The sequence below is a fragment of the Hibiscus syriacus genome, unplaced genomic scaffold (assembly GCF_006381635.1).
Source record: "Hibiscus syriacus cultivar Baekdansim isolate YM2019G1 unplaced genomic scaffold, ASM638163v2 tig00110730_pilon, whole genome shotgun sequence".
Classification (NCBI taxonomy): domain Eukaryota; kingdom Viridiplantae; phylum Streptophyta; class Magnoliopsida; order Malvales; family Malvaceae; genus Hibiscus; species Hibiscus syriacus.
In genome coordinates, this window is record NW_024062844.1 from 76654 (window position 1) to 93302 (window position 16649).

The 16649-nt window shown below is 37.2% G+C and overlaps 1 protein-coding gene across 1 annotated transcript; it reads right to left on the reverse strand.

Annotated features, from left to right (window-relative positions):
* Positions 1–408: 408 nt before the first annotated feature.
* On the reverse strand, positions 409–3804 carry LOC120139191. Its single transcript, XM_039154504.1, has 4 exons — positions 3627–3804; positions 1636–1696; positions 1122–1311; positions 409–637 (listed from the first exon to the last, which is right to left on the reverse strand). Exons 1-4 carry the CDS (start codon positions 3750–3752, stop codon positions 595–597), a joined length of 420 nt encoding a protein of 139 aa, XP_039010435.1. The 5' UTR covers positions 3753–3804; the 3' UTR covers positions 409–594.
* Positions 3805–16649: the final 12845 nt, after the last annotated feature.

A 16649-nucleotide genomic window follows, 5' to 3' on the forward strand; every position in this document is an offset into this window, starting at 1 on the left:
TTTTTAGTTGTATTTTAACGCCTCACATCAGAACCTCCCAAATTTTCACACTTCTAATCTCGATTTTTATGCTACTCAGTTTTGGAGGTATCGGCTACGGATACGTATATTCTATGAACAAGTAAATGCTCAATTTTCAATGCAGTTGAAGAATTGTTGGAAGGTTATCTCTATAACCTAATTGTGTCGGAGACATGCTTTGGGCTTCACTTTTGCGGGACAAAAAAAAACCCCACGAGAACATGTCCATATCTTACCTGAGGTGGTTGTTTCGGTTTGAACTAGAGGAGTAGTTGAGCCAAGTAGAATCTTAAATGCCAAAATAAAAGAGATTTGTTCTGAAGTAAAGAATACATGATGTTAGATTGAAGCCTTGACTATTAAGAGCAAGCGATCATTCTCTATGCCTTTCTTTATTGTATTCTATCCTAGAGCTATTTACATTCGGCCAATTAAGAATTCTCGAATATACTACTAGAAAATGCCTCAAAGATGCAGTAATCGATTCCTCCGAGGCTACATCATTTTCGTTTACTCAATAAAGAAACATAAGAGGCACAACATCATCTAACCGAAGCTTTATGTTTCTTCAGTCTACATGTTGGCTTTCCTTTCCCATCTTTCCTTTGTATCAAGGCTGTGGACAAATCATAATGTTGGAAATTGTTAATATACAAAGACGAGATATAAAATGGAGCATCAATACATGGTGCAAAGCACATGTCACTACACAAAGGTTAGGTTATCCGTACTCATGGATGAATTTCAGACACGGACGAATCTCCGAAATAGGATATAAATAGTTAAGTACATCAGATGGAGCAGCAATTCTCTTGCTTATGAATGCATTTCTCCGCAATGTTGTCTGGACTCAGGATAGAGTGTTGGATGCATGCGCAATCCAACATGATATGCTCAACTTTTATAAGTTCTTTTTTTTCTTTTTTCATAAAATAGATATTTGGACTTTGGAGGGTTATAACTTATATGGCTTAGGCTTATATCTGAAAAGTGAATAGTATTGGATAGAGTAATTAAAAAAAGTGTCCTGGTAATAAGCTTTCCCATTAATGAATGAATTGATGCCAAGAAACAGTCTAAGGTGAAAGCTTGTAACATACCCCCAATGCAGTTTCTGCCGCTTTTTTGTTGCAAGTTGCACAACTTCATTGTCTTGCAGTGAAAAGGGATTATCATCTTCACCATGGTTCTTTGGGTTTGGAACACTTTCTTGTTCAACTTTGGTGTTTGAATCCGATTCCTGAGAATCTGCGGAATTCATGTATTCAGCACGAAACCTTTCGGCTCGACCTACAATCAGAAGAAATGATTGCAGACGATGAATTATTCAAGTATTCAGTACTAAACTTTTTTTGTTTGATCTACAGATAGAAGAAGAGGTTGCAGACGATGAACCAAAAATCCAACTATAGAAAGTTATTGATGATGATATACTATTTTACTTCGACTGAGGTGTTACTAATGAGCATGAGCATGGACCGACACAAGTAATTAGATTTTTATCAAGTTTTTCAATGTATTCACATTTGGATATCCATAGAATATGAATGCTGAACGTGGATACTTCAAGAAAAATAAAAAGTTGAGCAACATAAATGATATGAACCACAGTACCATTTAGTTTCTTGTGGATCTTTGATTTTGCTTTTATTTGTAAACGCGTCCGGTGAAGCTCCTATAGCATACAATGTTAAGACGATTAGAAGTAAATCATGCAGTAGAAATGAAAGAATATCAGAGATTACTAATAAATGGGACATTCAAAACCCAGAAGCTATCCTTTCGACCGACATTAATCGGATTTGAGTGTGGGTATCAAACATGGGTCAGAATTTAACACATGCAAGTTTAATTTCATTAGATTTTTACATGTAATTAGAGATCTTTAAATGGTATTATTTCCATACCTATATCTGGATATGCATTAAACACAGGTATTGAACATTAATACTTCAAGAAGAATGGAAGAAAAGAGTCATAGCAACATAGCTTGTAGCAATGAAGAAAATAACAATAGATATACTTCTCCCAAATTATATATGATTTTCCTACAAATGAGAGGTTAAGACTTAAGATATTGTAGTTTTCCTCTCAGCTCTTGAGCCCTATATAGTTCCAATTCTTTCTTTTGGTTGAAGTACGTGTGTCTGATGCATAATCTGACATAGGTATTGGATACGATACTCTTAAGGATATTCCAAATACATGAACAATCTTATAGAAATTTGAATATATCCATGTCAGACATATACTCAAATTCAACACAAAAGGAAGTAGATATATGCTTTATGACTTTTCCCAACGAACCCGAAATATCTTAAAGGAAGCAAACCATTTTACTCAGGCTTGAGTCTAAGAGTTGGATAAGGGCATGTGTTTGGCACAAATATGATAAAACATTTTAAAGCTTTTTCATGTATTTGAAGAACCCTTGGTGGTCATATTTTGGTATCAATGCATAGGATATAAGTATCAGGCATGAGTACCTCAAGGGAAAATGAAGAGTTGAAGTAATATAGAAAGCAAATAAAACCCAAACCCAAAGAAAGCTAGAACTAAAATCACAGGGGTAATTTCCAGTAGTTCAATATGACAAGGCTCAGCAGACCCAGATTTTCGAAGTTTCTGGAAATGTCAATCAATTAGACACTAGCACAATTAAAACTTATACAACATTTCCCATTCAACTCCCAATCAAATACACCAAATTGTTGAGTTTTAAAACCTGATAATCAGTCATCATAAACTAAAGCCAAGATTTCATTGCCCATGACCCATGTTACTCAGTCTCGGGGTTTAAGAATCAAATACAGGTAATGTCTGACATGGATATAATGAAAAGAAGTTATATCTATATATCCACACATTGGATGTTAATACTACAGGGGGAAACATGAAGTGTTGAAGCGACATATCCATTATTTCAATTTCATAAAAAAAGCATATGCTTAATATGGCAAAAGGGTTTTGGTTCCTTCAATCATAAAGGAAAAGGGTTTCACTGCCCATCATCTAAATTCCACAAAAATGTTTCAATGATAGAAGTCGTAACGCAATGCTATAGATGCTATTTTATGGATTTGATCCTCTCTACCGCCAATATTCATCATTGATACCTACAAAAATTAACATTTATAACACCTGAAATCGAGATAAACACAATAAACCTGACCCGAATCCTACTAAGAAAACATCACAGCAGGTTAAATTCGTGAAAGATATCTTCCAAAGATTACAGAAGGGCTGGGTTCCTTAAATAACAAAATAGCAATAATGATGCAGTATTATAGACACGGCCAAGGTTTTGATTCTTTCCGCTTTCAATATTCATCAAAAATATTTACCGCAAATTACTAAAAACATAAATTCTTACATCCACAACTATAATTAAGATAAGTCAAACAGAAAAAAAAACGCGCCACGGCCATCTAAATCTATGAGAAATATCTGCTAAGGATGATAACAGGGTTCAGTTACTTTTTCAATAATAAACTATGCCCCATATTTCACTACCCATTGTCTCAACATATAAAAACTATCAGCTAAAGATTTAGGTTCCTACAAATTCATATGAAACAAGGAAAAAAAGGAGTAGAAGAAATTACTTGGAATTTAGAAAGCTGTTGAGGAGTGACTCCGACAGGCTTGAAATTGGGTTGCAAAGAAAGGGTTGAAGCAATGGATGCTTCTCTTCTATTGTCTTCGTCTTCTTCCTGCTTCTGCTTTCCCATTTTTCCCTCTCCTGCTTTCCGCTGTGCCCCAACTTTTAAATCCGCATGCCGATTGGTCTGAAATTTTAAAACTGACCTGTGCAAAGGGAACATAGAAGCCCGGCCCGAGTTTTAAAAGGACAGTTTTAACTTTTAAATTTGGTTTCGGCTTATTATTATTTTAGATAAATTATATTAGTCATCAAACTATTATACTAGTAAATATTATGATGTTGACATAATAAATTTTTATTTTACACATTATTTTACTTTCTTTAACTTTGATGTTGTTTTTTAATAATTTTATTTGATCAATAAAATACAAATGTGTAACATCACTAAAATAAAATTTAAGAAAAATAATGTGCTACAAGTAAAAAAGTTTTTCGATGGACATACAAATTAATTGACGATTTAGAACAATAGAGGGAGAAACCGAGAAAAATGTAACAAGAGAGTATGAAATTGGTTCAAATAAAAACCTAAGTGTATAGTGATTTTTACTAATAACTAGGCAAAACATCAGTACCAGGGTCGGCCCAATACATGTGCCAAATGGGCGACGGCCCAGGGTAACATATAGGGGCATGAGCATCAGTTTTTTTTACTATAGTTTCAAATCAAATTAGACTGTGGCATTAAAACTCATTAGTATTATTTTAAGGGGAAAACATGTACTTTTAAGGACAGTACTATGTAGGGGCATAGGCATCAGTTTATAATATAAATACACTTAGTTTATCATTATTCGTAATTGATTCGTAATGACATTTTCTAGCTTTTAGTATCAAATCAAATTAGACTTAAATGTTTTTCTAGTTTCAAATCAAATTGGCCCATAATCAACTTTATCGATTTAAATTTGTTAAAAGTAATTATTTATTACTAAAAATATTGAATTAATATAGTATGTAACCCCTGGACCCGGTCTGTGAGTTAGACTCAAACCTAAGTGGTCACATATCTCATTCAGAGGTTTTTTTTTAATATCTTACAATACATTATATTAATAATACAAATATGTCCAAAATTATAGCAAATACATGTCACCAAACATAACTGAAAAACATATAGAAATATATGTTCGTACAAAATAAGTAGTTGATTTCCACTGATGCCAAATCTACTAGCTTATTGTCTGCTACTATCTGAAAAAGGGTAAAAACTACAGAATGAGCTAAAAAGCTCAGTGTGCTCCATACAGTATATAAGAAAAATATACAGATAAAATCTTTCAATGAAATCGGTTTATGCAATATGTTTTTATTTTTATTTTTAAAACATGAACACTACCCCCATCCGTTCACATCATAATTGTGTAGGTTCCCCAGAACCATACACCCAACCGCACATGCCATTTAGACCCTGAGCACAAAGTCGAGAAGTCTGCAGATAATCTTCCTTCAACAATACCCCCCCAAATGACAATGAATGTATTCAATTGAAAACAATGATTAATCACTTAAAACATAACAAATATTTCATACTTAGAAACCATATGCAGAAATACGGAAATTAGAATTCAAATCAATAATTCAGATATCAGATAAGCAGATCTCAGAATTCGGTATGAAATACCTTAATTCAGAAATTATATCAGAATATACAGCAAATCAAATATCAAATACTCGGTATTCAGATAAATTATTTAAATCAGTAATATAATACTGTTAGGAAACACACCTGTAACAGTCTGGGAAATCAGATAGGGAAGCCTATTACTGGGTATGTCGATCACGTTCTGCTGCAGCGCTAGACCCTACGAATTGGAAAAATCCATATTGGAATCTTAATATAAATAATCTAAATATTATTTAAATAATATACGGAAACCTACGGGTAATTCTCGTAGTACGCGATTCAGGCTGATCTAACGAACGGATAATACCGGACCTAATTGATCCTTGCTCAGGTGAAACACGAGTACCTTCATAAAATATTTTATTGAAAAATATCCTTGACCAAATCTCATTTAAATAATCAAAATATTAAAATATTAAGCCTTTTGGGTTTACAAGCTCGATTCGGGAATTTCGGGTCAGAATTTGGCAAAACGGACTTCGGAATCAAATTCAGGACGTCGAAAAACATAAAGTATGACCATCTGAAAATTCGAATTCTTGGTCAAAATTAAAGTAAACGGTTTTGACTGACGATTTGGAGACTTTTGGGTTTGAATTTAGCAAAACGGACCCCAAAAACAGATTCGGGACGTCGAACACTATCAGGATAGGTATTCTCGGTCGAAAACAAAGGTCGTTTAATAGCCGGTCAAAGTCGGTCAAAGTTCTGGTCAAAGGAGGTCAACAAACTGTCAAACATTTTACACAAATAGCACCATTTTTGAATTAATTCCCAAAATATCATTTTGTTTCGAAAAATTACTATAATAGCACCCATTTCGAATTAATTCCCAGAATAGCACCAAAACCGAATTAATTCCCAGAATAGCACCGGTCAACGGTCAACGGTCCACGGGTCGGGTCAACGGTCGGGTAAACGGGTCGGGTCGGGTAAACTGGTCGGGTCGGGTAAACGGGTCGTGACCGGTCAAACCGGTCAAAACCGGTTTCCAGCGTTCACTCGCCTGCGGCGGCGCGTGGGGCGCGTGCGACGTCCTCCGGGGCTCTAAAAATCACGGAAAAATTTCTAAAAATTATTTTGAGCGATTTCGAGATACTTACAAAGATCGGTTCAAATTTTTGAACGGCGGAGAGCTCGATTTTGACTCGGCTGAATCTTTGACTGATCCACCTCCCCAAGCGCCGCCGTCAACGGAGGTCGAGGATGACACCGGCGGACTCGGAACGGCACAAGGAACACGATGGTGCGGGAGGTGTCGTAAACGGAGCAACGATCAGCGATGAATTTAGGATTTTTCTAGGCGATTGAGCTAAAAAAACGTCGATGCTTTGACTTGAAATTCACGGCGTTTGGCAGCGTTTGGCTTCAATTAAATTGAAGGGTTTGTTCCTCGCTCGATGATGAACACGATGGTGGTTTTTAAATGACGATCGGAATTCGGACGGCGTCGGGATCGTCGTCGGAAGTTGAGGTTGGGAGAGGGAATTTGGGAAGAATTGGTTTCTGAAATCAGAAACCAATTCACGTATATAACAGCCCTTACCTAACATTTTAGGGTAAATTCAGGGCTTGGTCCCTAAATTTTCTTTAACTCTTAAACAAGCTTCAAGTTTTAAAAACTTCCAATTTAATCCCCAAATTTTCACCAATTACTCAATTAAAACCTCAATTCCCAATTAAATATTATTTTAAAATTTTCGGGTTGTTACAATTCTCCCCCTCTACAAGAAATTTCGTCCTCGAAATTTACCTTATGAAAACAGATGAGGAAATTGAATCTCCATTGACTCCAATGTCTCCCAAGTAGCTTCTGAGGGGCTACGATTACTCCACTGAACTTTGACCATTGGAATACGTCTATTCCGAAGAACTCGCTCCTCCCTCTCTAAAACCTGAACAGGCTCCTCCTCATATGAAAAATCAGGTCTCAGCTCTACCTCATCAACCTGAATGATGTGATCTGGATCTGGACGGTATCGCCTCAACATAGATATATGAAAAACATCATGAATACGACTGAGTTGGGGAGGTAACTCAAGTTGATAAGCAACAGGTTCGACTTTCTTCAGAATACGATACGGCCCAATAAATCGCGGACTCAGTTTACCTTTACGTCCAAATCTCAATACCTTCTTCCATGGAGATACCTTAAGAAAAACCTGATCTCCAACCTGAAACTCGATATCCTTACGTCGCTTATCTGCGTATGACTTCTGCCTATCAAATGCCTCCCTTAAGCGATCACGGATCAGTCTAACAGTATCTTCAGTCTCTCGTACCAAGTCTGGACCCAAAGTTTTTCTATCATGCAACTCTGTCCAACATATAGGAGTACGACATCTACGTACATACAGAGCCTCATACGGTGCCATGCGAATACTTGCCTGATAACTATTATTGTAAGCAAACTCAACTAATGGCAAGAAATCTTCCCAACTACCACGAAAATCAATCACACAACCCCGTAACATATCCTCCAACACCTGAATCACTCGCTCAGACTGTCCATCAGTTTGAGGATGAAAAGTTGTACTGAAATTCAAACGAGTACCCAGAGCCTCGTGCAAAGCTTTCCAGAACCTGGAAGTGAATCTCGGATCTCGATCAGATATGATAGACAACGGAACACCATGAAGTCTAACGATCTCAGAAATGTACAACTTAGCCAGTTTATCCAGAGAATAATTAACCCGAACAGGGATAAAGTGAGCTGACTTGGTGAGTCGATCAACAATCACCCAGATAGAATCCTTTTTGGAAGGAGTTAGAGGAAGACCAGTAACGAAGTCCATCGTAATACGCTCCCATTTCCACTCAGGAATCTTAATTGACTGTAACAATCCAGACGGTTGCTGGTGCTCTGCCTTAACCTGCTGACAAGTCAAACACCTCGCCACAAAATCTGAAATATTTTTCTTCATACCAGTCTAAAAGTAGCGCTCTTTGAGATTATTGTACATTTTGTCCCCACCAGGATGCATAGCATAAGGACTACTATGAGCCTCCTGAAGAATAACCTGTCTCAACTCATCATCTTTAGGGACGCAGTAACGACCGTGAAAACACAAAATACCATCCTGGTCCACAGTATACTCCGAACTCGATCCTTGCTTAACTTGTTGAATAATGGGAAGCAACGAGTTATCAAGGAGTTGTTTAGCCTTAATCTCCTCGGCCAAAGTAGGTTTAACCTATAACTCTGCTAACAAACTATTATCATCAAATAAGCTCAAGTTGGCAAATAAGGCTCTGAGATCTGATATCGCCTTACGGCTCAAGGCGTCTGCCACTACATTAGCCTTCCCTGGATGATATTCTATCTCAAAATCATAGTCCTTTAAAAGCTCCAACCAGCGACGCTGTCTCAAATTTAATTCTTTCTGAGTAAGCAGATACTTCAGACTCTTATGATCAGTATAGATATAACACTTTTCTCCGTAGAGGTAGTGTCTCCAGATCTTTAAAGAAAAAACCACCGCAGCTAATTCCAGATCTTGAGTAGGATAATTATGCTCATGCGACCTTAACTGACGTGACGCATAAGCGACAACCTTCTTCTCTTGCATCAAGACACATCCTAACCCAGAATGAGAAGCATCACTGTAGACAGAAAAATCCTTCCCAGATTCAGGCTGAATCAACACTGGGGCTTGAGTTAGAACAGTCTTCAATTTCTCAAAGCTAGCTTGTTGGTCCTCAGACCAGACAAATGGAACATCTTTCCTCAATAGTTTCGTTAGAGGAGCTGCAATAAGGGAGAACCCCTCAACGAAACGACGGTAGTAACCAGCTAAGCCCAAGAAACTACGGATCTCAGAGACGTTTCTGGGTTGCTTCCAGTTCATAATAGCCTCCACTTTGCTCGGATCCACCTGAATACCATTAGCAGAGACGATATGTCCAAGAAAAGTCACTTCGCTGAGCCAGAATTCACACTTGCTCAACTTAGCGTATAGCTTATTCTCCCTTAGTGTCTGTAGAACAATACTTAAATGCTCCTCATGTTCTGCCTCACTTCTAGAATACACCAGTATGTCATCAATGAATACAACTACAAACTGGTCCAAATAAGGTCGAAACACCCTATGCATCAGATCCATAAAAGCAGCAAGGGCATTAGTTAACCCGAATGACATCACTAAAAACTTATAGTGCCCATATCGAGTACGGAAAGCAGTCTTCGGAATATCCGAATCTTTCACTTTGTGTTGATAATAACCAGATCTCAAGTCTATCTTTGAAAAGATAGAAGCCCCTCGAAATTGGTCAAATAGATCATCGATCCTGGGCAGAGGATATTTATTTTTAACAGTGAGCTTGTTCAGTTTTCTATAATCAATACAGAGTCTTAACGTCCCATCTTTCTTCTTGACAAAGAGAACTGGGGCTCCCCACGGTGATACACTGGGTCGGATAAATCCCCTGTCCAACAACTCCTGGAGTTGGACTTTCAGTTCCTTAAGCTCCTTTGGGGCCATACGATAAGGAGCCATTGAAACCGGGGTAGAACCAGAATAGACTTCAATCTCAAACTCGACTTCTCTATCTGGAGGTAATCCAGGCAACTTCTCGGGAAAAACATCGGGAAAGTCATTGACAATTCGGATGCCTTCAATATCAGATTGCGATCTCCTAGTGTCCAAAATATAAGCAAGAAACGCCTCGGAACCCTTCCTGATCATCTTCTCCGCTACCAAGGCAGACACAACATTCGTCAGAAATCCACGTCGTTCCCCGATCATTACAATCTTTCGATTATCCGGGGTCTTCAGAACAACTCTCTTAGTCTCAAAATCAATATTTACTCGATGTTTGTCCAACCAATCTACGCCGAGAATCAAATCGAACTCTTCAAAGGGTAACTCTATCAGGTCAGCCAGAAAAATCTCCCCATTGATCTCTATAGGGCACTCTCTAAAAATACGATCCAACACGATGGATTTGCCTAAGGGGCTTTGAACTATCACTGAACGCTCAGTATTCTCAACAGGAATATTTAGACCCTCAGAAACGGAATGTGATACATAGGAATTTGTAGAGCCACTATCAAATAATGCAAAGTATGGAACTGAATGAATAGTAACAATACCTGCAGTCACATTAGGCCCATCACGATCTTGTCGAAGTCTAGCAGTGTAAACCAAAGCAGGTTGTCTGGCCTCAGATCTGACTTGACCCCTACTCTGAGATGCTCAGCCCCTATTAACTGATCTAGGTGCTCTCTCCTGAGTACGACCACCCGCAGGAGTCTGAATAGTACTCTGAGTACGAGCGGGAGTACGAGCTGGTGTCAGAACTGTAGAAACTGACACTGTGCAATCCCTTATAATATGGTCACTAGAACCACATCTAAAACATGTGCCAAATTTTCTTCTGCATTCCCCAAGATGATGTTTCCCACAGTAATCACATGTCTGCAAAGGTTGCAACCCAGAAGATCCACCATGTCTAGTAGACTGAAAAGTTGAAGCACCAGATGCAACAGGTCTGACACTCGCACCGCCTCTCTGAAAGGAATCACCCCTGCCTCTCTTGTTAGGATGTGCAGAAGAATTAACAGAACCAGAAGGCCTCCTGAATCGGGTTTGAGCTCGATCATTATCTCTCCTGTGCTCCATACCCAGTCGCTCTATTTCCTCAGCAGTCTTGGCTATCTCAACCAAAGCATCAAAATTTCTCTCTCGATGGGTAGCGACTCGACTCCTGATCTCATACCTGAGTCCATTCTCGAACCTCAAGCATCGATCTGTCTCAGTGTCCACAAGTCCAGGAGCATATCGGCTCAATCGGATGAACTCAACCTCGTAATCCATAACAGACATATTACCCTGCTCCAGATTCTGAAACTCCTGACGTCGCTCCTGCAGATATCTCTCTCCGATGTAGCGACTCCGGAAGTGCGTCTTGAAAAGATCCCATGTTAATTGGTTCCTCAGAATACTACCAGAAATGGATTGCCACCATCTGAAGCTTTCTTTCTTCAACATAGTTAGGGCCCCCTTTAACTTTTGCTCAGGTCTGAGGTCCATCTCATGCATAATCCTCTCTGTGTCCTCCAGCCAATACTCAGCGTCTGTCGGAGGTCCACCAGTAATACCCTCAAATGGTACTACACCAGCAGCAACTAGAGAATTTGAAATCTCCACTGCAGTCATGTTACTAGGGGCTCTAGCAGCTCTCTGAAACATGCAGAAGATAGCTCTATTAATGGCGTCTTCATTCATCTCAGTATCCTTATCTTCAGTGACGGGAGGGTCTCTCACGGGAGTAAACTGATCATCATGAGAAAGAGTCGGATCTACTTGCTGAACAGGAGGATCACGTGGTGACATCGGATCATCTATCGTAACAGAAGGTCTAGTGACTCGCCCTCTACCACGTCCACGTCCTGTCCTACGACCTCTAGCAGCATTCATAGTTGGATCTATAAGGCTCTACAGAAAGAATTTGAAACATATGTCAGATTAGCATCAGGGATCTCGAGAAAACTTTAAATCATAACTAAGGTGACATGTTCTTTTTTTTCTTAAAAATTCAAAGTTTAGGACCCATATACAGTCCGAGTGTTTAAAACCGAAAGCTCTGATACCACCAAATGTAACCCCCTAGACCCGGTCTGTGAGTTAGACTCAAACCTAAGTGGTCACATATCCCATTCAGAGGTTTTTTTTAATATCTTACAATACATTATATTAATAATACAGATATGTCCAAAATTATAGCAAATACATGTCACCAAACATAACTGAAAAACATATAGAAATATATGTTCGTACAAAATAAGTAGTTGATTTCCACTAATGCCAAATCTGCTAGCTTACTGTCTGCTACTATCTGAAAAAGGGTAAAACTACAGAATGAACTAAAAAGCTCAGTGTGCTCCATACAGTATATAAGAAAAATATACAGATAAAATCTTTCAATGAAATCGGTTTATGCAATATGTTTTTATTTTTATTTTTAAAACATGAACACTACCCCCATCCGTTCACATCATAATTGTGTAGGTTCCCCAGAACCATACACCCAACCGCACATGCCATTTAGACCCTGAGCACAAAGCCGAGAAGTCTGCAGATAATCTTCCTTCAACAATACCCCCCCCAAATGACAATGAATGTATTCAATTGAAAACAATGATTAATCACTTAAAACATAACAAATATTTCATACTTAGAAACCATATGCAGAAATACGGAAATCAGAATTCAAATCAATAATTCAGATATCAGATAAGCAGATCTCAGAAATCGGTATGAAATACCTTAATTCAGAAATTATATCAGAATATACAGCAAATCAAATATCAAATACTTGGTATTCAGATAAATTATTTAAATCAGTAATATAATACTGTTAGGAAACACACCTGTAACAGTCTGGGAAATCAGATAGGGAAGCCTATTACTGGGTATGTCGATCACGTTCTGCTGCAGCGCTAGACCCTACGAATTGGAAAAATCCATATTGGAATCCTAATATAAATAATCTAAATATTATTTAAATAATATACGGAAACCTACGGGTAATTCTCGTAGTACACGATTCAGGCTGATCTAACGAACGGATAATACCGGACCTAATTGATCCTTGCTCAGGTAAAACACGAGTACCTTCATAAAATATTTTATTGAAAAATATCCTTGACCAAATCTCATTTAAATAATCAAAATATTAAAATATTAAGCCTTTTGGGTTTACAAGCTCGATTCGGGAATTTCGGGTCAGAATTTGGCAAAACGGACTTCGGAATCAAATTCAGGACGTCGAAAAACATAAAGTATGACCATCTGAAAATTCGAATTCTTGGTCAAAATTAAAGTAAACGGTTTTGACTGGCGATTTGGAGACTTTCGGGTTTGAATTTAGCAAAACGGACCCCAAAAACGGATTCGGGACGTCGAACACTATCAGGATAGGTATTCTCGGTCGAAAACAAAGGTCGTTTAATAGCCGGTCAAAGCCGGTCAAAAGTTCTGGTCAAAGGAGGTCAACAAACTGTCAAACATTTTACACAAATAGCACCATTTTCGAATTAATTCCCAAAATATCATTTTGTTTCGAAAAATTACTATAATAGCACCCATTTCGAATTATTTTCTCAGAATAGCACCAAAACCGAATTAATTCCCAGAATAGCACCGGTCAACGGTCAACGGTCAACGGGTCGGGTCAACGGTCGGGTAAACGGGTCGGGTCGGGTAAACGGGTCGTGACCGGTTAAACCGGTCAAAACCGGTTTCCAGCGTTCACTCGCCTGCGGCGGCGCGTGGGGCGCGTGCGACGTCCTCCGGGGCTCTAAAAATCACGGAAAAATTTCTAAAAATTATTTTGAGCGATTTTGAGATACTTACAAAGATCGGTTCAAATTTTTGAACGGCGGAGAGCTCGATTTTGACTCGGCCGAATCTTTGACTGATCCACCTCCCCAAGCGCCGCCGTCAACGGAGGTCGAGGATGACACCGGCGGACTCGGAACGGCACAAGGACCACGATGGTGCGGGAGGTGTCGTAAACGGAGCAACGATCGGCGATGAATTTAGGATTTTTCTAGGCGATTAAGCTAAAAAAACGTCGATGCTTTGACTTGAAATTCACGGCGTTTGGCAGCGTTTGGCTTCAATTAAATTGAAGGGTTTGTTCCTCGCTCGATGATGAACACGATGGTGGTTTTTAAATGACGATCGGAATTCGGACGGCGTCGGGATCGTCGTCGGAAGTTGAGGTTGGGAGAGGGAATTTGGGAAGAATTGGTTTCTGAAATCAGAAACCAATTCACGTATATAACAGCCCTTACCTAACATTTTAGGGTAAATTCAGGGCTTGGTCCCTGAATTTTCTTTAACTCTTAAACAAGCTTCAAGTTTTAAAAACTTCCAATTTAATCCCCAAATTTTCACCAATTACTCAATTAAAACCTCAATTCCCAATTAAATATTATTTTAAAATTTTCGAGTTGTTACATAGTAACATTATAAATCCCGTTACGGTTGCTTCCGCGGAAAGAAAATTTTCAAAATTGAAGCTCTTGAAATCTTATCTTCGAAGCACGATGACTCAATATAGATTGAACGGATTAGTAATTTTAAGCATCGAAAGTTAATTTTTACAAAGTCTCGATTATCGTAAAATAATATATGTTTTTGCTTCAAAAAATGCACGAAGGCGTTGTTTTAGGTAATATTTGTAGCCTTGTAGGTTTTGGTTTGTATTAGTACTGATATTTGACTATAATTTCTATTATATTTTTGTTTTAAAAAAATTATTTATGTTTTGTCTATTACACGGTACAAGTATAAGGGCATATATGGGTGTTAAAATCCGGTTTTAACCAAATTAACCGACCGAACCGAATTAGTTCGGTTAATTCGATCGGCCATCGAATTAGTTCGGTCGGGGAACGATTAAGAATTTTTTTGGAATTCGGTTAACGGTGAATTCGGTTCGAAATTGGTTAATTAACTGAATTAAATCTTAAATATTTTTTAATATTTTTCACCCCCATAATATACTACCCCCACTTCCTTTATGTGCTCTTCGATTATCAATTCTTTTCTGCCTTGATTTGTGTAATGTATGGGCACGAGATGGACAGGTGGAGCATGGGTGAGGCAGCAGCATGGGGCTACGCTTTTGAGGGATTGGGAAGCATGATGTTAGTCTTTTCACTCTTTTGTTTCTTCACCGTTTGCATAGGCAAAATTAATTAGATATTATTTTAGCATGTTAGTCTTTTGAGGGGTTGGGAAGCATAGGCAAAATTAATTAGATATTATTTATAATTATATATTATTTAAATTAATTATAAATTATTATTTTTAATTAAAAAATATTAAATTCTAAAATTCTAAAAATATTTCGATTAATTCGAAAATTAACCGAATTAACTGAAATTTATTTGGTTCGATTAATACTTTCAGAAAAAAGTTCGGTTCGGTTAACGATTAAATAAAAAAAATTTGGTTAATTCGGTTAAGGGTATTTCGGTTCAGTCGGCCACCGTTTTAACAGAATGAACACCCCTATGGGGATAAAATTATTATATCGCACAAGGCATTAAAACTCATTAGACCGGCTCTGATCAGTACTTATACTAATACCGAGAATGCTAATGATTCTTCTCAAAAAGTCGAAGTGGCTTCGATACACTATTCAAAACTATCGAATTTTCATCGAGACTTAATAAAAGGTTCCGTGTGTTCCCAAAGGCGTAAAACAAATACTTGGGAATGGTTTCAAGCAAATATGCATTTCCCACCTTTTTTTTTGTCAAAGTAGACAAACCCCTTTTTTTTACTTTCAATGTTTCTAAACCGCTGAAACTAGTATCTCAAAATTAGATATGTAAAAAAAGAATCACAAATTTCTGATTATAAAAAATCAAGAAAAAAGATAGACAAAAAAGTACAAAAGAGAAAAAAATACAGATATAAATAGTAGAAGGATGGGACAACATTGTAGACTTTATAGTTGTACAAATAAGAAAGGTTCAACATTAATAACTCAATTAATTCTTAGAAAATATATTATATTGCCTTCGTTGATAATAGCTAAAAACATTGCTCATATGTTATTATTTCAATTTCTTGAGTGGTATGATGATTTAAAGGAATGGAATCACGAAATGCATGTTAAATGCACTTATAGTAAACATAATTTTTTTTTAAAATAGTTAACATACGGTATTATGATAAAGAACCTGTTTTTAGTTGAAACCTTGGTATAGATTTAAACTAAAGATTAAATGGAAAAAAACGAAAAAGGTTAAAAGAATGGATTTTTCCTTTTTAACAGATTAGAGAATGAAAATTGAACTCTCTTTTGATTTTACTCAAAAAACGACGTTCATTTTTTGAGCTTATTTTAAAAGAACTAAAAAAATAAAAGGAATTAAAAACGAAATGTTGTATAGCTTTAACAATTTTAAAACAAAGAACAAAATTCAACAAGTCTCAAAAGAAATAAAAAAAAAGCTTCACTTAAAGTATTCTACTTTAAAAGGGAATAATAAAAGAACTTCTAAAAAGAAATCCAATTTCTTTTTTTTAGGTCGAGAGAAATATATGAATTGGGAAAAATTAAAAATGATTCGCTAATCAGTGATAAGATGATTCGTAGATTATCCATTCAAATGCAATTCATGGAGCAAACAAAAATATTAAGACTACTATCAATAATTATCAAATAATTGATAAAATATATCTTTTTTAGTTCACAATTTATCAAGATCAAAAAACCAACCCATCCAATCAAAAGGCCTTCCTTTTTGATTGGATGAGAATGAATGAAGAAATATTAAGTCATCCTATATCGAATATGGAGTTTTGGTTCTTC

Coding starts and splice junctions, on each gene's coding strand:
- LOC120139191 (XM_039154504.1), bottom strand. CDS start 3,752: ATGGGAAAGCAGAAGCAGGAAGAAGACGAAGACAATAGAAGAGAAGCA. Junction 1,312..1,635: donor GATCCACAAGAAACTAAATG/GTACTGTGGTTC, acceptor TTCTGATTGTAG/GTCGAGCCGAAAGGTTTCGT. Junction 638..1,121: donor CGGCAGAAACTGCATTGGGG/GTATGTTACAAG, acceptor ATTTGTCCACAG/CCTTGATACAAAGGAAAGAT.